This window comes from Tursiops truncatus, chromosome 1 (assembly GCF_011762595.2).
Source record: "Tursiops truncatus isolate mTurTru1 chromosome 1, mTurTru1.mat.Y, whole genome shotgun sequence".
NCBI lineage: Eukaryota > Metazoa > Chordata > Mammalia > Artiodactyla > Delphinidae > Tursiops > Tursiops truncatus.
Genome location: NC_047034.1, coordinates 175691619 through 175717028, shown reverse-complemented (window position 1 = coordinate 175717028; position 25410 = coordinate 175691619). Strand labels below are relative to the sequence as shown.

The following is a 25410-nucleotide window of genomic DNA, read 5'->3' as shown; positions in this document are numbered from 1 at the left end:
TCCTGGTCCCAACTGCTTCCTGGGCTTAGGATGCCCCGTTGCCAGGGCTGTTTAATCCACTGTGTGGTTGTGCTTCCCGTTACTCCTTTTCTGCACAGGCAGCTGGGGAAGGGGTGACCGTCCTGGGACTCCCTGCTCCACGCCCCAGGCCCAGCCCTCTCCAGAGTGCAGGGTGGGCACCCTCTGGGCTTCTCCCTCGCGCTGACCCTCCCAGCCCTCCCAGAACCTGCCGAGAAGGCTCAGCCCAGGCACCAGCCTGCTGCCCCATCCGTCTGGGGAGCAGACCTAGTCCCCGCCTCAGCTGGTGGAGAGAACGAGGACTGTGATGGGCTGGGGTACCCAGCAGGGGGCAAGGAAGGGTCTGGGCCCTGGGGATCCGGGTGGGTGAGGAGTGGCTGCTTTGGGTCGGAGGTCACAGGGCTCTGGCTGGTTAAGCGACAGAACAGGGGCTGAATTCCCTGAGGAGGAACCCTCTGCCTTGGTCCCTGCCATCCCCCTGGGCTGGCCCAGTGCCTGGCAGTCGGGCAGAATGTGAGGTAAGACTGCACGGAGGAAGAGGCAGAGCCAAGGTGGTGACGGCACCAAAGGGCAGGGGAGGGCAGGTCCCGTGCCTGCCGGGCGGCAGGTACAGGGTGGGGCTGGGAGGCACCTCTGCCGTGGAGCACTGCCCGCGGCCTGGGCCTCTTCCTGCTTGGCTCCGGGGCTGGGGGTTCAGGCTGGTGTCAGGATCCTGCAAACCTGGGCGGGTCCCAGGCACCAGCAGCTTTCCCAAGAACATCTCTGCCCCGGGTGAAGTCCTCAGAGCAGGACAGGCTCTGCCTTGCCGCAGGGTTAGGGGGGTGGGGTGGGCATGGCCATCTTGGGGCTCTGGCCAGTCCCTGAGCTGGGGTGAACCCCAGGGAGCCCTGGCAGTGATGTTCTGGCCTGCCCAGTGCTGAGCAGGAGCTGAGAGGAACTGTCCTTGGGACAGGGACCAGGCTCTCTGGTCTTGGCGCGGGCTGTGCTGTGAGGGGTGCAGAGTGGCCCTGTCCTTGACCCAGCTGACCACAGAAAAGGGTCAGGTCCTGGACCGTGGCCTCGAGGCTCGGCCAGGGTGACAGACAGCAGTGGAGAAGACATGTGTGAGTTACCTGCGGCGTCCTGAACTAGGGGGGCGTCACTTTTTACTGGAGTTGGAGTGGCAGTGACGGGCGGGAAGCTGGGCGGGCTGCTGATGGGGTGGGCCAGGCCCCGGGTGGCTCCGAGAGAGGCACTGAGCAGAGAGTATGAGAGACAGGGTGGAGAAAAGAGGCATGGCAGGGAGGGGAGGGGCGCCCGCAGCACGGCCGCAGAGAAGGATGGGGTCAGTGGGGGCTGCGGAGCCACGCGGGCAGCCTCGTCAGCGGCGGCGGCAGGAGGAGGAGGAGCCGGGCAGCCTGGAGAGGGCGGGGAAAAGCAGAAAAAAAAACCAAAACAAAGAACAAACAGAAAGAACCAAAATGAGAGACCCAATGGCAGAAGCGAGTATGATATGAAAATCCGTGGACAGAGGAGGAGCAGACAGATGCCACGAAGAAGAGAGGGGAGGAGGGGGCAGAGCAGAGCGACTGGGAGGGAGCGGCGGTGCAGGGAGAGGTCACGGCGGGCTGCGCAGGGCCTGCGGCAGAGCCCAGCCCGCGGAGGACCTCGCTCTGGGGCCCAGGGACCGTGCTGGGGACAATGGCAGAGGGGCCGTAAGAGGGACCAGGGCTGGGCGGGGCCCACCTGCCCCTCTGGCTGGGGGCTGTGCTGCTTTTTTCTGTACCTCACAGCTCAAGCCCGGGTTCTCTCCTGGAAACGGAAGCTGAGGGCAGAGTGCCGGGGAGATGGGCAGGGTGGCAGCAGGCGGGGACCCACGTCCCACAGAGCAGCCAGCGCTGCCACACCCTGGCCCGTCCTCCTTTGAGGCCACTTGACCATGAACCTCCTGTCCTGAGCCGGACCCAGCACTGCTGGGCCTCGGAAGGAGGGCCTGTCCCAGGCTGGCGCCCCTGGGCCCCCGCTCACCTGCTGCGGTGCTCTCGTTGCCCACAGGGGTGCTGGAGCAGCTTCGGTCCATGGTGGAGGACTCAGAGGACACGGCGCCCGGGCTGCAGCCAGTATAATCCATGTACTCGTCCGTCTCGGTGTCCATCAAGCTCGGGGGGCCCTGAAAGGAAGAGGGGGGCCCTGAGGAAGCTGGGCTGGGGGCTGTGCTGCCCACAGGGGCAGGCTGTCGCTTTGGGCAGCCTGGCCCACCACCTGGAAGCAAGAGCGGGACACGAATGATGCCCTCTTGCCACCCCGGGTCGCAGAGGGGCAGCCTGCCCGCCAGGCTCACCTGGGAGGAGGGCACGCGATCGAAGTTCTTCCCCAGCATCCTCCGCATGTGCTTCCGGGCGTGGGAGGTCATCTGGTGCTTGAGGAGGAAGGAGAACTGGCAGCCCTCCCGGATGCAGTGGAAGTGGCTGTTCACCTGGTTGTACTTGCAGCCTGTGGACACAGCCCCGCTCGGCCGTGAGCCTCCCCCGCCGGCCAGTGCTCATGGCACCCCCTGCGTGTCGGGCACTGTTCTGGGCATGGGCCTACGTGGCCAACCAGGCAAATGGCTTCTGGGGGAAGGGCGTGTCCCCATTGGTGGTGTTCCCGTAAGGAGGGCTTCTAGCAGCCTCTCACCCCAACCCCAGAAAGTCCCAGGCCCCCTGGCTGTCCAAAGCCTGGCTCTCGCCTCCAGCCTGCATGCCCGGGACAACAGCAGGCTGGCCCCCGGCCCCTGCCCCAGGGCAGGGGACCCTAATGACCTGTCCACTAGATCAGCCACCTCCCAGCAAGCCACCTGTCCCCACATCTCCTCTGGGAAGCCCAGGTGCTGCCTGCCCCTGGACCAGGTCAAGATGGCTGCGAGCCGGCTGGCCCTCTGCCCTGCCCCGCCCCACCTCGGCTTTGCTCTGGGCGGAGAACAAATAGAGCGAGCCGGACTGAAACGGTATCAGCAGAGGGCAGGTGAAGGCCTGCCCGTTGCCATGGCACCTGAGCCGGCCAGGTGTCTTATATCATCCCCCAGCTTTGGCCCCAGCTACCACCCAGAACACCCAAACTGAGTAAATAACGGCAACTGCGGAATCCCCTGACACCTGTAAACTGAGCCCAGGGACAGCACAGGCCACCGAGGGTTGACATCTGTTGCCGTGATTCCCAGGCCTCTCTCAGGCCATTAATGATTTCTGAATTAATTCTTGAAGGAAAGGTTTGTTGCCGTTCTTTTCTGGCGGTTGACTTTTGACTGCCTCATCCTCCCCCTATGCAATGGCCGGTCGGCTGCAGGCAGTGGCCCCACCTCTGCTCCCCCTGGACCCTGCTGCCATGACCACCTGAATCACAGCAGGCCTTGCGTGCAGCCCAGGTGTCTGCACCCAGCCTGCCTGGCTCCCGCCTGCCTTCCGGCTTCCGGTCTCCTCGTGGGCAGACTCCTGCCCCACGTCTGCAGGCCCACAAATGCGTGGCTCCATGCTGAGGCGGGAGGATGGGCTCTGCCTCCCTCTGCTGGTCCTGGAGCCCCCCCCCCCACAGCATCCCCAGGGCAAGCTGGGGCCAGCGAGCTCCTCGGGGAGGCCTTGTTCCAGGGCTGGGGGGCAGCTTCTCTGCCAAGGGCTCAGCTCTCAGCAGCAGAGTTAACTCCGAGGCACCTGCCCCTGAGCTCAAGGCCACTTCCTTGCCCCGTGGCCACCTCCTTCCAGGTCACCCCAGGTCACAGATGCTCTGGGCTGAGCCCACAAATGTACCTGCTGGTCCCATCAGATCCCCAGCACCAAGTACAGTGCTGGCCACAGTGGACGCTCGAAAAAGACCATAGCTTCCACCTCTACCCGCCCCTCACCTCCTGCAATAGCACAGAGCCTGGCACACGGCTGCTCCTCCATGAACGTCTGCTGAGTGAGTGAATGAACAAACCACGGTCCATTTGGGATAAAACCCGAGTAGCTTCAGGAGCTCCCAAGACTTACCCGCAAGGCTCTCTTGAAAAAAAAGGAAAAAAGAACCAGGCCTGGGTGCCAGAGACGAGGCTCCGGGCGTTTTCACTGGGGTGGGTGCAGTGCTGGGAGTCACCCTCACCCCTTTTCCTAGGCTCTTGGGGTTTTGCCTGTTCTCCTGGGGTGACAATGCCTGGCCTGTGATATCGTGACATTTTCCGAAAAAAAAACATGGAGCCTGATGTGCGGGGACAAGAAGTGGGTCCCAGGGCCTCAGGCGCCAGAGCCGTGGCCCTGCCACCTGCTGTAGTTCCCTGCCCCCCAGCCCTGGCCTTCGGTACCTAGCCTGCCGCACTCCTCACGCTTGGTGAAGTACTTGAATCCGTTGGCTGCCCGCCGCTCAGCTTTCTCATGCTTCTTTATGTGCCACGGCAGCTTGGTGGTGATGTTGGTCACAAAGTAGCAGCCGGTCCTGAGACAGTGGTAGTGCCCGCGCATCCGGAACTCGCAGTGCTGCAGGGAGGGACAGGAGTCAGGGCCGGGCAGGCCACTTCCGTTAAGCTTCCACCTGCCCCAGCCCTCTAGAGGGCTGTGGCAGGCGTGCGTCCTTCCACGCTCAGAATCAGCAAACACAACTGTGTAAAGACCTTTCACGTGTTAAAAAGCAGTAAGTCCCTTCTGTCATTTGATTAAAACATCCCACCTGGTATTGTTTCCATCTCTTTCTAAACCCACGCCCAGCACAGACATCACTAATCTGTCTGAGCACTCTTGTCTGTGTGCCCAGACCTAGGCAGACGTCACTAATCTATCCTAGCACTCTTCTCCGTGTGCCCAGATGGAGGCTCAGACTCCTTCTTAATGCGCTCTGCCAGGCAGCCCCTACAAGTCTTGGGAGTAGGCCTTTATAATGAAGCTGACCTGCCCTTCCTGTCTGGGGCACGGACAGTTCAATCTCTTTATCTGTCTAATGGGTCTATTTTAAAATCCTAGGCCTCTGGGGAAAGGGAGCATAGCTGTTCCAGGACGCGCACAAGGATGCCAAGTGCACAGAGGCTGCCCGGCATACAGGCATCATTGAGGGTTAGGATGAAATGACAGACCTCACCAACAGAGCACCAAGCTGAACTCCTGCCTAGGGGTCTCCAGGGACCTAGGGGCAGACGGTGTCCTTTCCAGACTCTGGAGGAGGCCACTTACAAAAGGGTGTGAGACACGGAGCCTCGGCCAGGAGGAGCTGGTCCGGGGCCCTGCGCCTCCCTGCCCCCACCCCAGGGGCCACCCCGCCCGCGTTGCTGACCTGGTTGGGACAGAGGCACTGCAGGGAGTAGTACGCAAACTGGTCTCGCACGTTCACGAGGTTGTTGTTGGGATTGATGTGGTCCAGGCAGTGGGACTCGGCCTTCCCGGAGGTTTTGCAGACGTACTTGCAGTTCCCAAAGAGACAGTGGAAGTGGAACTTGTTGGCATACTTGCAGTCCGTTGCGAGGCAAGGATCGCTGGAATGAAACCACGGCCCAGAAGGTCATTGGCATTCCTGGTGCCCTCCCCGCCGGTGTCCTGACATTTGCTCATGTTGGGGTTCCGCTCCCCACTCCCCTGTGGTGTAATCAAGAGGAATGGCCCCTGGGCTGCCCTCCTGCTCAGCAGGACGATTCGGCCAGAGACTACAGATCCCAGCATGCAGTCTTGCCTTCTTTTTAGAGCTCTGAGGGCGCCGAAGGGACTGCGGTATGCAGGCGGCCCAGAGCACTGCATGCTGGGACACGTAGTTTCCGTGGCCACACCCCAGGATTACAGATAAGGATGGGCGCAATCACTTCGTGGATATGAAAATGAGCGATGGTGCTGCCAGGCCTGGCTGATGTGGCATAGGCAGTGCCCTGGCTGTGGCCGACTGACAGGGTGCAGATGGGTGGGCAGCCCTACCAGGAGGCTTTGCCACCATGGGGCCTTGGCCAGTGGGAACGTGTGCCTGGCGTCAGGTCCTGCTGAGGCTCAGCTGCTGGGGTTTCCAGGGTCAGCTCGGGGCTCGGGGCTGCCACCCACTCAGAGAACCTCACAAGCCAGCTGAGTGGTGGGGCGGCTGGGGTGGGGAGGGGTGCTGGGCGAGCCCCCACGGCTGGCCTGCCCCGAGCAGCAGCCTCAGCTCCAGAGCTCTGCCTTCCAGGCTCCAGGCAGGTGCGGAGGGGCTGCACCCGGCTTCTGCCCTGGCTGACAACACAGCCGCCCCCGACATCCACACTGGACCTGGGCTGGGAACTCCGACCAAGGCCGGGATGCTGAGAGGGCTGCCACTTTGGGGAGGTGAACAGAGGAAGGGAAGCTGGGAAAGGGGCAGAGAGGAGCGCAGGTCCCCTTCCACGCCGTGGGCCCAGCCCCAGGTGCTCAGAGAGGGAGGACAGCTGCCACTCAGGCGGTGTGTGTTCACGTCCAATTTATTACTTTTATTGAGAACAGGAAGCCGCACATATCATGATACAGAGTCACCGTTCTCGCCGCAGGGAGACACCACCATCCAGCGATGAAGGTCCCTCCCTTCCACCCCTGAGAGCTCAGACCGTTGTGCAGGTGGCGGGGTGGGGGTGGGTCCAGAGGAGGGCCTAGCCCCCTCGCCGCCCACCTATGACTTTGCTTGCCCTGCAGAGACTCAGCCATGGGTGTGAGCCACAGAGACCAACAAGGGGACCCGGAGGGAGACGCAGCCCGCCTTGCCGGGCGAGGACCGCCACTCCTGGCCCACCCAGGCTGGTCCTCGCAGCGTCACCAGTGGCCTCTCTGGAACAGTGGCCACTACCTCCACCATCTCCCCCCACCCCGGCCACCTGCTCCGGGAATAGGCAGTGAGGTCTGAGCAGCAGCAACTTTGGCTAGAAGGACATCACCCAGTGACCGTGTCCCAGAGAGGCTGGGGACAGCCGGGGCTACTGCAGGGGAAGGAGCAGGGCCTCCTCAGCTGCCCTTACTAGCACCTACTCCCGAGACACACGGGGGACACAGGGCTCCCGGCTCATCGAGGGACTCACTTCTCCTGGAACTGGAGGAATCCGGGTTTGACCTGGGGCTTGGCGTTTTCTAGAGAAGTCGTTGCCAAGGGCGAAGTGGGCAGGTGAGGCACTGACGCTGGAATCTGAGGCATCTGGGGTATGGTGGAAGCCAGCTGCTTCCAGGCGAGCAGGGTGGGGCTGGAGGGCACTGCGGCCAGGCTGGGAGTGGGCCCCTCGAGAGAGGAAGCCGTGGCCGTGGTGATGGGAGGCGCTGGAGGGGATGAGGGGGCCAAGGAAGGTTTGGTCTCAGCAGCCGAGGCCGGGAAGGAAGCCTCCACATTTCCTTTCACTGCTCCTCCCTCTGTCCGGAAGTGGAAGCTACGAGAGACAGGAGAGGTGTCTCAGGTGCGGGAGGAGAAGGCCCTTCCCTGGCACGCCTGCCTGCCTGCCTACGTATGACCCCATCACAAGCCTAGGGGCCCAGTGTCCCCACCGCATCTTCAGTGCCAGGTGCCAGAGGCCTCCCACCAGGAGGGAAGGACTGAGAACACACTGCTGTGTCCTCTGATCTTGAACTTGGGCTCCAGGCTCTGCCCTAACTACACCTTCCTACTTGTGACCTTACTGATGTGCTGTCCCTAGCTCCTCCCTACTCGGGAGGGGTTGGGTACAGCACGTCCTGGCTCATGAAGCCTGTCCTTCCAGAACCGGCTCCGACATTTAAAAGCGGGTGGGGGGGGGGGTCTCAGACCAGCAGCTGGGGCTGCCTAAGCAGTGAGAAGAGCCTGACCCGGGGCTTAGGGAGCGGTGAAGATCTGCTGTAAACGTTTACCAGTTCTGGGTTCAATTACAGTAGGCGGCTGGGCTTGCTGCTCAACGAATTGTACAAATTAATTTCATTATTTTTAGGTCAAAGAGAATCTACAAATGCAGTACTGTGGCTTGGAAAAGCCTTCACTTAGGGTCCCTGCCGGGGTCAGTGCTGGGCCTCTCCAGCTGCCTCTGCAGGAGCATCTGTGGGAGGGAGGGCTGACGGCTGCATGGGCCCCGCGGTGGGGAGAAGCAGCTCTTACTCGGGGCGGGGCCTGGGTGGGCTCAGAGGACCCAGCTGGGGGCTGAGCCAGTGGGAGATGAGGAAGCCTGCCTTTTGCCGGGCAGCACCTCTGAGAAGCCAGCTCAGCTTCTGAGGTCTTGTGGGAACCGCACACGGGTCCTGCTTGGAAGGCTGCTAGAGGCCTGTGCACCCCCTAGCCCCACCCCGGCCCACCCACCCCCGAGCCAGGCTGGGACAAGTGGGGCTGGGTTTAAACGGGCCCCCGGACCCCCACTCACTTGGCGTGCTTGATGGCCCCGTCCAGGGTGCTGAAGAGCGCGCCGCACTCCTCCACCACGCAGTGGAAGTGGGCCTTGTGGAGGAAGTCACACTGCGCGTTGCAGAAGTCCTTGGTGCCAAACCTGGCAGAGGGGCCGGCTGCTCAGAGGAGACCCTGGCGCTCTGGCGAGGCTGGGGGAACAGCCTCGTGGGGGGAACACGTGCCCCCGGGACGAGTGGGCGTGGCCCTTCCCTCCCCCTTTGCTCACACGGCAAGCCCCTCACCTGCGAAGGTAGACCTTCCAGGGCTCTGACAGCTTCTCCTGAACCAGCGCCTTCACGGCCTTGCCCAGGAAGGGCGAGGACTCCCCGGCGGGGCTCCCCTCCGCTTCTGTCTTGATGTTCAACAGGCTGCCGAGGCTGGGATTGCCCTGAGACATCTGCGAGGAGGACAGGCCCGTGCTTCAGGCCGGGGACCTCAGGACACCTGACCCGACTGCCCTGGGAGGAGTGGCAGCTCTGGGCCGCTCGGGCCTCTCCAAACTGACCAGAGCATCGCGGTGCTGGCAGCCGGGAGGAGAGGAGGCCCGACCCCACACGGCTCTGGCTACGGAAGAGCCCTCACTGAATGGACGCTGCCGCGGGTGGCCTGCGGCGCTGCCCCGGCCCCGTGGAGCTGCCGGGGCTCTGCCACACAAACCCCGGGCTGCTAGGAGCCATCGCTCAATCGGAGGCCGAGACTCCGGGCACACACTCCAGCCCAGCTTTCCCCAGACTAAGCGGCTCCCTGGTTATTCTCCTGCCAGGTTTTCAAAAGAAGTGCAGGAGGAGGAGGAAGGGGGTGGGGGGGAAACCCTCACGAATTCCTTGAGAACAAGAGAAGGAACACAAAGGAGGAGCAGAGAGGGAGGGAAGGAGGCTCACGGAGTGAGACCGAGGCAGGCTCGCTGCTGCTGCTGGCAGAGGAGGGGGCGGGGAGTCCGCGGAAAGCCTCGACCCACGTGGGCTGTGGGTCTCCGACAGGAAGGAACAAGGGGGCGCAGGGAGCAGTGACCCAAGAACGGAAAAGGGGAGCAAGAGAGCGAGCAGGGGAGGGCGGAAGGCAGAGGGCACACGCACCGACCGACCGGGCAGAGGCCAGTGGGAGGCCATGGGCCCGGCAGGAACCCCACTCCGTGGGGTCCGGCCCGGGCCCAGCTCCCTCCTCAATAGTCACTTGTGTACGGTAACCTAATTAATCTTGCTGTAGTCAAATTTATCATGTGAAGGGGGAAAATATATTTGCGATGATGTATAATTTACAAAGACTCTGCATTATTTAAAATAAATATTCTGGAGCGACCTCTGCAGCAGGCGTCCGAGACCATTACTCAACCTGAAAAGTGGAAATGGGCGCTTTGCTCCCGCTTTGGTCTCCCCCTCCACCTTTTTAAACAAACAAAAAAATATATAAAATGAATAAAATGAATAACCAGGAGTGAAAGAAGTTAGAGGGCTCCGGAAAAGCTTTTGGAGCCCTCCATCTGAAGGGAAAAAAAGGGTGTCAGAGGCTGGAATATATTTCTTCAGCCAGTTCATTAAATTAATTTGTAAGCAGTGGCTCTGAAATTATATCCGATGAAAAATGGCCTCAAAATTTAAATGGTACAAACTCATCTTATTAGAGGCAAAACATTAAAAAACAAACACATCCCCCCCACCCCCCAGCACAGCTTTAATCTCTCGGGGTGGGGGGATGGGAGGCGTGTGATGGATGGTTCTTACCTTATTCATAAGCGAGGATAAAAGAGATGAATTTGCCGGGACTGCGTGGCCATTTGATTCATTACTGGAACACACAAACCAAGGGGCTTTAGCTCAGACAGTACGTGGGACCGGCCCCAGAGACTCACCCCTCCCAGCCGGCCCCTGGGGCTCTGGCCCCGCCTGCTACATCTGCCTGGGCAGGAGGATGACCCCTTGTCAGGAAGGGTTGGCCCCTGGCCCCGTGGAGTCTGGCTCTGAGGGTGCTGTCCCCAGAGCCTCCTGCAGGGGGGCAGAGCTGGGAGGCCTGGGCCTCGCCTCACCTGGGCTCCTTCAGAGTCAGGTCTAAACTGCGGTCCTGGGAGGCCTCGTGGGGACCTGGGGCGCCAGCACTCTCACCGGGCTCCTGCTTCACCGGGGCTGGGGGGAACCTGGCAGGGGTGGCCTGCTGCCCATTTCCTATGGGGGAGGGGGGAGGGAAGATGGTGTTAGAGGGACCGAGGGCTTCATACGGGCACAAGCCGGAGCCCCCCGAAGGGAGGGCAGCGGGCCGGGTGGGCTGGGGCCCCTGGGGAGCCCTGGCTGCTGGTCAGTGGTCCTCCCCACTGACATGATGGCTTGTGACGCTTCCCCCTGTGTGGCAATTCTTCAAGTGATAATTATTGCAAAATTATGTCAAAGTTGTCCTGGCTCAGGGCCTCCTGTAGGAGAAGGGCGGGAGGATGGGGAGGGGGCTGGGACGGGGGCGGGGGCCCTTCCTCTTCTCCACCGACTGTCACAGTCAATTTGTGGAGCTGCCGCTTAGGCTTTTATTAAAGACTCTGTTAATGCTGAGGGAAAGTGGCAGATCGAGACTGGGAGCTGCGCCCCCTCCGCAGGTCCCGTCCCCACTGTTGCCGGGGCGACAACCCTGCCTTCCACTGAGCATGCCCAGGAGGGGCATCTGCTGTGTCAGGGCTATGGGAGCTGACAGCCAATCAGAGCGGTTCAAACTATGTGACCTCGCCCGTCAAGCTGTCCAGGGCAGGGATATGAGGCCCACCCTGGCCAGGCTGGGCTGGATGGGGTGGGTGGGGGAAGCTGGCGGGGTGTAGGCATGGCGGGGAAAGGCTGGAGCTGAGCGGGCAGAGGATTCGGGAGGCCAAGCAGAACAGGGCAAAAGAAGTTGCTGACAGGAACATGTCCACCAAGCCTTTCCCCACAATCCCCAAGTGACTGAAATATTAATCTGCCCCAAGGCGCTGCAGCTGATGGAGAGCTGCTTCACAGAGAGCAAGTGGCATTTTATTAAAAAATAAAGGGAAATGGCCCCCTTCCCTTCACTTGACCTTTCTTTTCGGGGAAGGAGCTGTTTCTAAAGAAAAGAAAGTACTTGACAGTCTGGCCACGGAGCCCAGCGTGGCCCCAGCCTGCAGGCACCTCGCCGGAGGCGCGCGGCCCCGGGCAGTCAGGCCTGACACCCACACTTGGAGTGGAAGGTGGGTCACAGCTGATAGGAGCGTCCCACTGGGAACATGATATTCAGTTTTCAGAATTCAGAGTCCACATTCCAGGAGCTCCCCAAAGCCACTTGCCCAGGGTCCCTAGGGAAACAGGGCTCTGACCCTCCTGCCAAGCACTGGTCTCTCTGGGGGCACTGCGCAGAGCCCTGGGTGGGCTGCAGGGACCCTCAGTCTTGGCGGGTTTCAAGACAGTCTCACAGAGGAGCAGGGTGCCCGGGCTCAGAAGCCAGCTGTTGAGGTCCAAGTCTCGACCTGGCCACCTCCCAGGGGGTATACTTGGGGACAGACTATGCCCCACACTGTTCCATCAGCTCCACAAGGCAGGAGTTTGTCTGTCTTCTTCCCTGCCGTGTCCCCAGCACTGGCTTGGTGCCTGGCCCACCAGCAAGCTGCCCTCAGTGAGCACCAGTGGTTGATGAATGAATGAATGAAGGAAGGAAGGAAGGAAGGAAGGAAGGAAGGAAGGGAGCCACGTCCCAGATGTGAGCCGAACTCTTCTAAAGGATTTGACTGATGCTAATTACCCGGATGGGGGAAAACAGAGGGAGAGAAGTGAGGGAAACAGAAAAGCCAAAAAAAATCCGGAGAAAAAGAGTAAAAAATTTTTTCAAGAGCAGAAAACTTGGGAGAAAGGAGAACCTCTCTCCACGATGAGCCAGAGGAGGGACACAGATGTGACTTGGCGGCTCTGACATGGCCGCCAGCGGACGGGTCTGGCTCAAGTGAAAGAAATTCCAGTTGAAATCCAAGTCCTGGGTCACGCTCGCCAATTTCAAGCACTCAACAGCCATGTGACCAGTGGCTACCATACTGGACGGTGCGGAACAGCACGTTCCCACTACCACAGAAAGTGCGACTGGAAAGCGCTGATGGACAGGGAGACCCTGGGAGGGCATCCTTGGCCTTGACGGGCTGTCCAGGCACGAATCCCCTGAGCATCCCTGTACTGCGGTCACCCTGCCACTTGGCTGGACTCACATGGCCTCCCAGTCACCTGGAAGAGGTCCCAGGGAAGCCTGGGACTCCAGGACTGCTCCCACTAGGGGCTGGACTAGCGGGAGCCCCTACTAGTCCAGGGTGACATGGTAGGGTTGGGGGAGCCAGCTGTTGCCCCGGGATGCACAGGTACCCCGTGAGGCCGGGACTACTGCTTCCCCTTCACAGATGAAAAAAACAGAAACATGAGTTGCCTGGGGCGGGTGGGCCAGAAAGAGGGGCCCCGAATAGGAAATAAAGAGGACGGAGGCAGAGACCAGGCAAAGAAGGGGGCAGGGGTCTCGGGGGCAGGGAACAGAAGACACTCCTGCCAAACAAACACCCGCTGCTCGGCTCCGCACCGAGGCCAGAGAGCTCCTGGGGTTGGAGAGGTGCTCGCTTCCCAGGCAGGGCCCAGCCTGCTCACCTGGGTCAAAGGTGGCAGAGGGCTTGAGGGCGGCCGCAGCCAGCCTGGCCATCATGGGCGAGATGAGGCCCTTGCTCGCAGAGATCCTCTCCATGATGGAGGCAGGGGGCACCGGGACAGAGGCAGCTGCCGCTGCGGCCGAGTCGCCAGCTCCCGAGGCAGCCAGAGCAGGTGTGTCGGGGGTTACTGAGGCTGCCGTCCCTGACGACATGGTACCCATGAGGCCGGGGGCACCCACAGGCAGGGAGGTGCTGCCCCGGCCCGGAAGGATGGGGAAGTAGGGCGCAGCGCTGGGCAGGCCCGAGCTGGAGAGGGCCAGCGCCAGGGGGATGGAACCAGGCAGGCCCTGGGCCAGCAGCCCCGAGATCTTGCTGTTGGGAGGCTTGGTGGCACTGGGCCCAGCCTCGGAGGTGGCAGTGGCGGTGACCAGGGAGGCGGAGGACTGCTGGCTGGTGGGGGAGGCGCTGAGGCTGGAGTTCTTGCTGCTCAGGGCAGAGAAGTCAACCAGGTCGTCGTTGCTGGACTCCTCGTGCTCCGTGTCCTTGGCGCCCAGCAGCGAGGGCGGCAGCCCCAGCACGCCCGAACCCGAGGCGCGGATGTGCCGGCGCTCGTGCTTGCGCTTGTGGGAGGTCATCTGGCTGGTGGAGGTGAAGGTGAAGCCGCAGCCGGCGCGGATGCAGTGGAAGTGGTTGGTGGCCTTGCTGTACACACAGCCCTCGTACTTGCACTCCTCGTACTTGTAGAACTTCTTGAAGCCATCCTTGGCGTAGGCGTCGTCCTTGATGTGGTAGCTCTTGTGCTTCTCGATGTCACACTTGTTCTTAAAGGTGAACGTGCAGCCGGGGCGCCTGGCAGGACATCGGGAGGCTGTCATGGGGCCTCACGGGGCCAGGGGGAGGCCCTGCCCTGCTCCCACGGTGGCCCTGGGAGGGATGGGCCTCTGGATGGAAGACCAGGCCAGAAACTAAGGCGGGGCCTCCGAGCAGCCCTCTGCTCCTGTCCCTACACCCCTGAGGAGGTGGGGCCCCGAGCCACCCACGGGCCTGGTGCCCTGCCTGCCGTCCCTCCCCGGGCCAGGAGGCCTCCCTGGCTGCCTCCCGCTCACCTGCAGTGGAAGTGCGTGGTCTTCTGCCCGTAGAACTGGCAGTCGGCCGTGCCACAGTCCTCAGTGGCTCGGAAGCGCTGGAAGCCGTCGTTGATGAGCTGGGTGTTCTTCTTATGGAAGTTCTCGTGGGTCATCACGTCCGACGTGCTCGTGTACACCTTGTTACAGCCCACCTGCAGGGGCCAGAGCGGCAGTCAGGGGAGCTGAGGCCAGGCACCCTGGCGAAGTCAGAGCGGCTGTGCTGCTGGGCGCAGCTGAGCCTGCCCGGGGGAGCTTCGGCCCCTGTAAACGTCCGACTGGGGGCACCGAGGTTAAGGTAGGACGACCCCTCAGGCCCCCAGGGCCTGGCCCATGCTGGGTGTGGGTCGTCCTCATAGAGAGCCCGGGATACGTCCCCACACAGGCGTGGGAGTCCCATCCTGCAGGAGGTGGCTTGGGGGGTCCCCCGTCTGTGGCTCTACGTCTAAAGCCCCCGGGGGTGAGCAGGGCTGGACCCCGGGGCCTGGCGGTCACCTGTAGGCCGGGGACTCGTTTGGCGAACAGTTTCTGGCACAGGGCCTTCCCTACCCCACCCTGGCTGGGCCAAGGCAGGCAACGTTGCCATATTGAGTAAAAACCAGTGGAATCTGAACACTCTTGAGGGCTGGACCGTGCCAGTGTCTGCACCATCTCAGAGCCCAGAGAGCGAGCCCCCCTCTCCTCCTGGCCCAGGTTGTTTCACGGAGGCCATAACAACCCCCTGACAAATACCGGGGGAGGCGCAGGGCTGCTATTTGCAAACGAAAGTCGCTCCCCCCCAGACCTGACACCTTGAAAAAGCCCAGACTCTGCGTGGCATTAAAACAAAGAATTAAACAAAAACCTCCTCAGGAACCATTTGCAATGCTGCTCTTGGTGTTAAAGGCTGAAAAATGTCGGTCTGTATAAACAGCTCGCTGAATTTCACCCGCACCAAGTATGGCCATGGGGAAGGCCCCACCCTGGCCCACCGGACACTGCCCAAGCCTGAGCCCCTGGGCCTCTCTCCTCTGGCCGTCCAGCCCTGGGAAGGGACAAAGGGAGGGGCCCTGCCGGAGGCAGGCCTGCCTCTGGGGGTGGGGGAGGGGGAGGGCGGGGCACCTGCATGCAGTGGTAGTGGGTGCTCTTCCCGTTGAGGTGGCAGCCGTGGTAGTAGACGCTGCAGTCGTCCAGTGGGCTGAAGCGCATGAAGCCGTGCTGCAGGGAGTTGTCCCGCTTCTTGTGCATGTTGTAGTGCCGGATCACGTCCTGCTTGCTCGTGAACCTCTGCCGGGAGAGGGCCTGGTGGGCAGGAGGCTGGGCCTGGCCCCAGGGCCCGCCGGTCTCCTTACAAATCATCCTGTTGGGTCGAGGCAGCCCAGACTGCCCCAAGGCCAGCACCCTGGACTTTGGAGGGAACAGTTCCAAAGGTTCCAGAGCCACAGACCCTTCCCTGACCTCCCCGTCGTCTCCCCGTCAGCAGGCCCAGAAGCAGAGAAGATAAATCGGGCCAGGCCTCTCAGGGAGGAGCTCTGATAGGTGACACCTCGTTCTGTCTACTGCCACCTGTGGGCTCTGCCCAGCTGGGCTCCCTGGGGAGGCAGAGGCAGTGGCCTCATGCAGAACACCCACACCCACGTCCCGCCTCTCGCTCACCTGCTCTGCACCTGCCGGAGGGTGGCTTTGAACGTAAGGGCCGATCTGCCTGAACCTCAACACAACCATCTATAAAATGGGGCAGTGATACCAGCCTCTTAAGGACACTGGGAAGACTCGATTAGATAAGGTAGAAGCCCGTGGGCAGTGATCTGGGAACAAGAGCAGGCTGGGAGCTTTTCTGGGCTCTCTGCCTGCCCCAGTCAAATGCAGGTGGCCCAAGCAGAACCGAGTAACCTCGTCCTGCTTTCAAGACGCCCCTCCACTGCTGTGCCAGCCCGCAGGAGCAGGACTGGTGCCCGTGGGACATACCTGGTAGTTGCACTCGGGGTCGAGGCAGTGGTAGTGCTCGCGGTACTGGTAGGCGCAGTGGATGTGGCCACAGTGCTGACTGCCTGAGAACCTGCAGGGAAGAAGGGGTGGGCTCAGGCCTCTCTGGATACCAGCTCCAGGGCCCTCGGCCTGAGCGGCTGAGCAGAGTCCGTGCCCCTGATCCAGGGAACTGCTGTTGCGGTTCAGGGGCCCTGGGTGGACATGTGGAGGGGCAGAGGTGGTCTGCTGGGGTGAAGGAGCAGAGGCTGAGAAGGCTAGGGCGAGTGACGGGGCCGCTGGGAATCCCAGACCCACTGAGCTGCAGAGCCAGCCTTATCTGCCCCGGGAGGGAGTGCCAGGTGGGGCACAGAGGCCTGGCACCAAGATGGGAGGAGGAATTTAGGCCAAGCCAGAAGCCAGAGCAGGGTCAGGGGAAGAGCCCTGGGGTGGGATGGGATGGGATGCTGAAGGCATGAGCCCCCAAGGTGGCCCAGCTGCCGTTTCTGCAGGTGCTGCCCGCCCACCCCTGACTCAGTGCTGGGCCAGGTGCTGGGGACTCCAGCTGCGCCAGCCCAGGGCTCTGTTGCTAAGAGGTGTTAAAGGGCTCTCTCTGTTCTGGGCTTTCCTGACACTTGAAACAGTCCACGAGTTATGAATTTTTAAAGCGCAGCATCTGTTTGGCTTCCCGTGGCAGGGAGCGCGCTCTCCGGCCAACTCTGCAGCCAGGAGCCCCGTGCTGCCTGGCCACCACCTGCCCTCCCAGAGTACCCCAGGCCTTCTCCAGGCCCCAATGCTGCCAGGGCGGGGGTCTCACAGCCTGGACGATGGCCACCGGGGACAGCGCCCCGTGACAACTGTGGACAAGGTGGTGGGCTCAGCCCGCCTGCCCCACTGTGCTGCGCGTGGTGTGGGGCTGCGGGAGGGAAGCCCCTCATGAGGGGAGAACCTCTTGCAAATAAATATTGAAGCTGCCAAAAGGGCCATCTGCTGAGGCACTAATAATAATGGTAATAATAATAATAAAGAGAGCAGAGCAAAGCTGAAAAGACAGGGAGGGACAGGGGAGGGAGACACAGAGCGACAGCAAAAACTATGGGAGATCAACAGAAAGACGGCTGCCAGGGCACATCCCCGGCCTCGCGCTGCATCCCCAGGGGCTGGGTGCCGGGGGGCCTGAGTGGGGTGGGTGGGGGAATCTGAAGGTTCTTCACCTGCCAATCCCACTGCCTTGAGGATGTAAAGGGGCAGGTCTGGAGTCAGGTGGTAAGGGGAAGCACACTGAGGCCACCTGCCCACATCTCTTCTCATCCCCAACCGTTCCACAGGGGCCTGCAATCCCGCCTGCCACCCCCCCCACCCGGCCCCAAGTGGAGCCTTTTTAAAAAATTTTTAAAAATTTATTTATTTATTTATTCATTTATTGAATTTATTTATTTTTTGCTGTGTTGGGTCTTCGTTGCTGCACACGGGCTTTCTCTAGTTGTGGTGAGCGGGGGCTACTCTGTTGTGGTGCGCGGGCTTCTCATTGCGGTGGCTTCTCTTGTTGCGGAGCACGGGCTCTAGAGTGCAGGCTCAGTAGTTGTGGCGCGTGGGCTTAGTTGCTCCGCGGCATGTGGGATCTTCCAGGACCAGGGCTTGAACCCTTGCCCCCTGCATTGGCGGGCGGATTCTTAACCACTGCGCCACCAGGGAAGCCCACAGTGAGCTGTGGAGGGGGGGACCTACACTCACCTGTGGCCAGGCCCTGCCTTAGGGCCCTTTCAGGTACCCCAGTCCTGCCTGGGGTACAAGCTGCTTAAGGGCATGTGGCCTGGACCACATCAAGGGGGCGGGGGCTCTGAGACGGGGCAGAGGGCAGGCCTGGGGAGGGTTTGGAAGCAGGAATGCATGGGGGCGGGGAGGCAGCAGGCACCTTGGTACTAGTGGTCACATGGACGTATGGTCCCATGGTCCCCAGGCATTCCTGCCCCCACCCACCTTCTCTCCATGGCAGTCTCCTCCCCAGGGGCCTACCTGGCAATATATTTCTGGTAAATGTTTACATCTTCAGTGACAGCTGGTTTATCTGTGGGCAATCCGTTCCTGGTGAGAGACACACAGGGCACAGCTGATTAGCAGACGAGGTGGCCTCACGCCCCAAGAGCGTCTGGGGGCAGCTCCCTGCCCTGGGGCCCTGGCCCTTCTCTGCTCACTGTGTAGTGTTCTGGGCGCTTAGGGTGGGACTGGAAAAGTCCTTAGGCAGAAAACTAGCACAGGTTCAATTAGCCCACCTTTGGCAAGGGCTGGGCCGTCTTCAGCTGGCAGGGCTGGAGGGCCCTACCTTGGGCGTGGATCTGACCTAGAGTCCAACAGCATAGGAAGCCTGGGAAGCTGGGGCCTGGCCGCCTTGCACACAGAGAGTCAGGATGCTGCTGGCTGAAGAGGGGTACCAGGTACCACGGGGGAGGGCGCCAGGGGAAAGTGCAGGAACAGCACCAAGCAAGTGTGGCTGGGTGGTCGGAAAGGCCTCCCCGACGCCGAGGGCAGCTCCCTAGATCTACTCCCAGGTTTCTGGACCCGCCTCCAGGAGGGATGGCTGAGGGGAAGGGTCTCACTCAGCCCCCCACATTGATCCATCAGTTATTTTGCCATGGTCTAGGGCTTTGCGCTGGGTGTGCCCACCCCACCCCAGCCTCCTACCTTCTCTCGCTGCCTTCCCCATGGCGCAGGCTCTGAGCCTGGGAGCCCTGGCCACCAGCCTGGAACCCAGAAACCCCAGCCCAGAGTAGGGCTTTCCCAGCCAACCATAAGCCGGAAACTGGCCCTCACGGTGGCAGGCAGAGAAAGCCTGTCATGGGCACATGGGGGTTACAGTAGCCTGTGGCATGTGTGTTAGCAGATGAGCACGTGCACAGAAGTACAGGCAGACCCTGGAGATACTGCAGGTTCACTTCCAGACCACCGCCATAAAGTGAATATCGCAATAAAGCGAGTCACACGAATTTTTTTTGGTTTCCCAGAGCATAGAAAAGTTACGTTTACACTACACTGTAGTCTGTTAAGTGTGTAATAGCATTATGTCTGAAAAAGCAATGCATATGCCTTAAATAAAAAACGCTTTATTGCTAAAAACTGCTGACCGTCATCCGACAGTGCAGGGTTGCCACAAACCTTCAATCTGTAAAAATACGCAATATCTTCGAAGCGCAATAAAACAAGGTGTGCCTGTACCCGCTGTGAGAGCGTGTGTGCGCACAGCAAGATGTATAGTGTGCGGGTGCATGAACTGAGCCTGAGCGATTATGTAGGCAGAGGAGCGTGTGCGCGTGTGTGTGTGCGTGCACGCGTGTGCGGAAGCATGTGTGTGAGAATCTGGGTGCACGGTGGATGTGCATAAGGTGTGGGTGTGTGTGTCCATAAGTGTGAGCTTCGGAGGCAGGAAGTGGGCCTCCGGGCCACTCCAGTCCCGGGTGCAGGGCTGGCAGTGAGGGTGGTGCACGCCTTACTTGACAGTGGAGACGGTCCCCGTGGTGATGGAGTCTGTTTTGGAGAAGGTTGACTTCAGGTACTCGGGAGTGTTGAAAGGCAGGGAGGCAGGTGGCTCAGGGCCTGGCCCGGGGGCACTGGGAGCAGTGGGCACGCTGGCGAGGGGTGCAGGAGCCAGGCTGGGGGTGGGCGGAACCTTGGCGGGGCCCGGCTTCTGGATGGCCCGGACGTCGTACTTGGAGGGGCGCCCCACCTTGCCCGTCTTGAAGGCGATGGCCCCTCCCATGTCGGGGCTGCCCTCCCCGGGTTTGAAGAGGTGCAGGTACTTGACGTTCTCCAGGTCGTACTTAGACGGCTTCTTGTAGGCGCTCCCGTTCTGGGGCCGCAGGTTCTCACCCGTCTTCAGTTTCTGGATGAAGAAGTCGTACTTGGAGGCACGGGCCACCAGGCCCTGCATGGGGACACTGCTGTGTGAGGGCAGGGGCAGGATGGTGGCCTTGGTCTCCAGGTGCGCGGTGCTACTGGGCAGCCGCAGGCCAGGCAGGGAGCCCAGGGCCTCCTTGCTGGCCCGCCCCTCGGCTGTGGTACCGTGGGCCGGCCAGGACAGCTGCTCGCCGGCCTTGAGCTTGCGGATGTACTCCTCATACTTGGAGAACCGCACCCGCTTGCTGAGGGCGTCCTCGGAGGCGGGCAGCGCGGAGGAGGTGGCCGCCTCTGGCGTGGAGCCCGCATGCAGCTTCTCGAAGCTGATCTTCCCGGCCAGCTCGTCCCTCGTGTTCTGGTCATCATAGCCAAACATGCCAAGGAACTCGGTCATGGTGGAGGCCGCGTAGTCCCGCAGCGAGGAGGCCTCTCCTATGGCAGGGAGGAGAGGGGCCGTCACCTCTGGGAGGGAGCAGGGTAGCCCAGGGACAGGACCCGCCCCCTCCCCACCGCCGCCCTGCCCACAGAGGGAGGGGGCCGGCCTGGGGAAGGGTGGGGCGGGACATGATCAATGGACACTTGGCTCACTTGTTAGGTTTTACGACTCTTAAATTAATTTGTTTAAAAAAAAAGTAATTAATACTGGGGTAAAATAAAACGAGTTCATCAATGCCAGGAAAATCAATTTCCTAAATGTTCTGGCCGATGGCTTTTCAGTACATTAAACAAAGTTTCATAAATGTCTCCGCTCTCCTGCCTTGGCCTAATATGAAGGAGAAGTCATTTTACTGGAAGTAAGGCCAGATCCCAACCTGCCTCCCAGGGTGGGGGTGGGAATGGGGGCTGGGGACAGGTAGGGCTGTGAGCCAGGGGCTGGGCAGTCAGGAGGGACGCCAGGGGCTGACGGAGCCACTGGGGATGGGGTCGGGGTAGGCCTGGCTGAGCCTGCCTGGAGGACCCTCCCTGGCCCCCACAAATGGACACACAGGCCCCTTATCCCTGGGAGGATGAGAGGCTCGCCCCAAGCCTCCTCAGGACCTGTCCTCTTGGTCCTTCCCGGCCCCCCAGGCTGCTGATGGCCCCAGACAACAGGGCCGACGGGCAGAGAGCCTGCGGATGTGTTCACTCAGACTCCCTCAGGGCCCGCCCACCCCAGCCAAGACTTATGACGTAGAGAGTCCTTCAAACCTCCCTGCCACCTTCTGGTCACCTGTGCTCACGCACGAGGGTGGGCCACCGAGGAGAGTCAAGGCCGTAGAGGCAGTGGCTGAGTCTGGCCCATCTATCGCCCCACTGTGCCCACAGTGGGGCACACGGAGAATCCCCCGAAGCAACCTCCCCACAGGGACATGCACGCACGCGTGCACACTCAAGCTCGCAGCCCTAGCGACCTTCCCCGCCCACACACACACATGTGCACACAAACCACTCCGAACTCCACAGTCAGCTCCCCAAGAGGAGTCTCAGGATGGCAGGGGCAAGACGACCCTGTTCTGCCTGGCGCTGTTCACTGGAGATGAACTCCTTCCTCCACAATAGGCCTGCGACTCCCCAGCACACGCATTCCTGCACAGAACACTCGCTGAACACCGACTATGTGCTACCCCCTGAATCAGAAGTGGGTGCACACAGGGGGGTGGGACTCACCTGGGCCCCAGGGCACATGCGTGTTCTCGCCACTCATGTCTGAGCCTGCACACCCAGGCACACAGAGCGGCAGGACCCCAGGCTGGGGAAGGCGTGGCCGAAGCAGGGGTGGGAGGACCAGGACCCAGCAGGGCAGCCGAGGAGGGCTTTCCTCCCAACCACACCTGGAAGTGCTCTGAGAGCGGGGCTGGGCTCTGGCACAAGAGAGAAGCTAGCAGCATGTAGAAAGAGCCTCTGAGCTCCTGGGAGGACAGGCAGGAGGGTAGTCCTGCGGGGACCGGGACGCGCCAGGTGCGGAGACAGGACAGTCATGGGCAGCACCTGGCACACAAGGTGGGCAGAGCGACTCAAGGAACCGACGGACAGCTGTTCCTCTGGGCGGGGTGGCCGGTGGGCTGCTGTCCTGACCTCAAGCTACTTGGGGCTGGGGACCCAGTCTGGGAGGAGTGGGCCCTGGCTGCTAGATTCAGTGGCTCAGGGACCGGGGAAAGGGGCTAAAAATAGCTGGAGGCAGCTGAGCCCTCACTATATATGGCAGAGAAACAGAAGGCTCTGAAGGGCAGGCGGCTTAGAGCAGGGAGGGGGCCAGGCAGGGGTCCCAGGGGCAGCCCAGAGGCCTGCATTCCCAAGCCCATGGTGGGCAGCCTGGGCTCCGGCTGCCTGGCTCCAGTGCCCGGGCTGAGCAGGCCGCCCTGGGTGTCACCCTGCAGTCCCACTGGGCCTCAAACCCGAGGGGCGAGGCCTGCAGCCACGAGGCCACTGGCAGGTCTAGCCCTGCCTCCTGCCATCCTAGCTCTCTGCTCCCCCGGGAGGTGCTGGGGCGCTGAAGGGACAGTGGCCCTTGTCCCTGTCCCTCCCCTCTCCTCAGGCCCAGCGCAATCACCTTGCGTCTGGGAACGGCAAGGGCTTTTCCTATCAGAGGAAACTGAAGGTCACACTTTTCCTCATTGATCTTGCAATGTTTGTTAATTACTCTGTCACTGATGTGGCGAAGGATAATTAAACAGCTCTGTTTATATCTTATATGCATAATTATGTGGCTGCGCAGGGCTCCCCGCGTGGGGAGGAGATGCGCCCCTCGCTTCAGGGGAAGGGGATCGGGAAGCGGGAAGGGAAGGCTCGGGACACCAGGCACAGCCTGGGAATGAGGCTGGGGAGCTGAAAAAAGACCCCAGGCCCAGAGTTCCCGTCCTAGCAGAGACACCCTCCCTCCCCAGAGCAGAAGGAGCTCCTCATCTAAGGCCAAGCAGACACCAGAAAGGCCAGCTCTTAGCCATCTCGTGGGAGAGACGTCAGCCAGGGGACCGCGTCTGGGGCAGGTGGGTGTAACGGGATGTGCCGGCTGGGTGTCGCTCCCCACATGCACGTCCAGGTACTGCGCCCCCCAAGAGGCTCCTCCCTATGCAGGTGCGTGTGGACAGTCGTCTACCCACACGCCGTCCGTCCATCCATCCCTCCATCCATCCGTCAACCTGTCCACCAGTCCATCCGTCCATCCACTGCTTCCTGAAGACCCACTGTGTGTTCGGCAGCCCACCCCAGCCCGGCTCACACGTCTGGGAAGCTGCCTTCTCAGGCCCTTCCCTCCTCACCCCTGCTGCCCCTGAGAGAAGAGGGCACGCTCTGTGGACACACACACCACTCCTTCCCCGCCGGGCCGCCCTCCTCGTGGGGTTATGTCCCGTCCGGGGCTTAGACACCCACCTGAAGCCTGCTTGGCACTGGGGCCACGATCATCCTTGGAGGCTGCCCCGTCCGAGTCCTTCTCCTCCACGACGCCGCCATCCTTGGGGGGCTCCTCGCCGTGGTCTTCCTCGTCGCTGCAGCCCTGGGGCTGCACCATGTAGACGCCCTCGGGTGGCAGCTCCAGACCCTCCCGGGCAGTCCGCCCCAGCACGGGAGTGGGTGCCGGCTCCTCGCTGTATTCCCCGTTCACCCACTTCTCGATCACCGCCCGCCTCTTGTCCTCTTCGCTGCGGGGGGCCCGGGCCACCCCCGCCTCAGGGCCACTGCGCACTTTGTCCCGGGGCCGCAGTGGGCTGTCCTCGGCCTCCGCTCCCTTCTCCACCACCACCTGGCGGCTCAGCTTGGCGCAGATGGCGTTGAGCTTCAGGCCGCCTTTGCGTTTGGCCGCCATCGCGGGCTTGCCTGCAGGCGGGTCGGGGCACCGGGTGCCTTCAGCTGCAGGGATGGAGGAGAAGGGTCAGAGGCGTGTGTGCCAGGCCTGGTCACCCACCTCGACAGCCGGGGCGGATGCCCTGCCCCCGCATCCCCCAAGCCAGAGGTCTCTCTCTCCCCAGTGACAGTTCCACCGCCCCGTCCCAAGGCCAGGGTGTGTTTGTCCCCTCACTAGACCGTGAGCTCTATCCTCAGAGCCTGGCGCATACTAGGGGGTTCAGGAATATTCTGTAAACGAGCAAACGAATGAATGAACGAATGACTCTTTAAACGCAAGGGGCAGTCTTCTTCCCAGCACCTGGCTTCTGGAAGCATTTCCTCCCCTTGTTTGGCCCCAGGAGGCAGGACAGACATGCCACAGGACCTGGCTCCGCCTTCTCCGCCTCGGCCAGCTCCTGCTGCCCTGGAAGGCCTGGCTGGTCCCACGAGGCCCACTTTCCAGCCCTGAGAAGCTGGGACAGGTTGGGATTCCTCAGAACCCCAGCAGGAAGCCCAGAGGCTGCAGTTACGGGGCCTAATCCCTCAACACGACAGCCCAACGCAACTGGCCGGGAACTGTTAACTAGGCTGCCCCAGCGCTAGCCACCTCCCTCACGGCTGCTGAGCGGGGGCACCCAGGGTCCTGGGGGGTAAATGGCAAGACCGCTAACCATACAGCCTGGGACCCGCCACAAAGGCCAACAGAAGTGGACACACCTCCACCTGTTTATTTGTATATCCTGTCTGTCCACCCATCCACGCAGTGAGCTCCTACTGTGCGCCAGACCCCGAGGGGGTACCAGGGGCGGGCGGCGGCCATGGCAGACAGTCATGGCTTACACCCCCTCTGTGCACAGGGAGCCCCACTGAATGCTCCCAAGGCAGGGCTCCTCCGTGCGGCCCTCAATAGAGGGTGGGCATGGCCGAGTCTCCACACAGGTCAGAAGGCTGAGCAAGGGGACTCTGCTCCCAGATCCATGGTCAGAAGGGGCTTCACTATAATGGATCGAGACCCTAAAAACCCACACGCCTGGAACGCACTGAGAGGCTTACTCAGACGGGGACGGCCACGCCTGTGCCAGGACCTCATCTACAAGCAGACTTGGCTTGTACACACAGATGGCTGCCCCCCGATACGGACGATGCCCAGCTGCCCCAGACCCTTGACTCGAAGCCAGCTGCCCAGGGATCCCAGCCCAGCCCAGCCCAGCTCCCCCAGTCCTGCAGCCCTGGCTCTGCCGGGCCCCACCCTCACCCCTAGCTGGATGCCCACTCTACCCACGTTTGTCCGCATCTCCAAGTCTGTGCTGCCCACACCCAAAACTCCAAGCATCATCATGGGTTCCTTCTCACAGCTCAGCGATGGGGCCCCTCATCGTGCCATCCCACCCGGCCTCAGGGCCAGCCGCCAGGTTCCGTGACACCGAGTTTCCGCCAGCAGGCCTATGGGGAGCTGGCCTCACCTGGCCCCCTTTGTCCCCGGCCCTGGTGGAGAAGGGAAGGGTGGGAGTGGGGAGCCTGCTCTATTTTTACCGGGAGGTAAGTAGCCAAGTGTGTATGGCAGACGGCAAATGAATCTATAAATATTTATCCCAAGGAAGAGGGAAGCAGAAGCTCCCAGGGCTGCACTTGCTGCTGGTGACACCCCCTCCCTGGGCCCCCACCCATCCTGGAGCCTGCTGGCACTTGGGCCCACCCAGCCCCGCCCACCCGCTCCTGATCTCGGCTGTGTGC

General features: G+C 61.7%; 1 protein-coding gene across 14 annotated transcripts in view; it reads right to left on the bottom strand.

The window, feature by feature from the left end:
- The window catches only part of CASZ1 (castor zinc finger 1), a 156884-nt gene that overhangs the window by 4296 nt on the left and 127178 nt on the right, over nucleotides 1-25410 (bottom strand). For 9 of the 14 annotated variants that reach the window (XM_033843382.2, XM_033843391.2, XM_033843420.2 and 6 more), the window contains 17 exons: nucleotides 23224-23700; nucleotides 19470-20304; nucleotides 17998-18066; nucleotides 15985-16075; nucleotides 15139-15423; nucleotides 14020-14192; nucleotides 12915-13762; nucleotides 10334-10469; nucleotides 10032-10095; nucleotides 8553-8707; nucleotides 8288-8410; nucleotides 6995-7333; nucleotides 5269-5467; nucleotides 4310-4481; nucleotides 2339-2490; nucleotides 2026-2167; nucleotides 1131-1415 (listed from right to left, as the gene is read on the bottom strand). In XM_033843382.2, the coding sequence (XP_033699273.1) occupies nucleotides 1131-1415; nucleotides 2026-2167; nucleotides 2339-2490; nucleotides 4310-4481; nucleotides 5269-5467; nucleotides 6995-7333; nucleotides 8288-8410; nucleotides 8553-8707; nucleotides 10032-10095; nucleotides 10334-10469; nucleotides 12915-13762; nucleotides 14020-14192; nucleotides 15139-15423; nucleotides 15985-16075; nucleotides 17998-18066; nucleotides 19470-20304; nucleotides 23224-23700 (4545 nt within the window). The remainder of the gene's footprint in view (nucleotides 1-1130; nucleotides 1416-2025; nucleotides 2168-2338; nucleotides 2491-4309; nucleotides 4482-5268; nucleotides 5468-6994; nucleotides 7334-8287; nucleotides 8411-8552; nucleotides 8708-10031; nucleotides 10096-10333; nucleotides 10470-12914; nucleotides 13763-14019; nucleotides 14193-15138; nucleotides 15424-15984; nucleotides 16076-17997; nucleotides 18067-19469; nucleotides 20305-23223; nucleotides 23701-25410) is intronic. The other 5 variants (XM_033843414.2, XM_033843364.2, XM_033843430.2 and 2 more) reach the window with 5 other exon arrangements.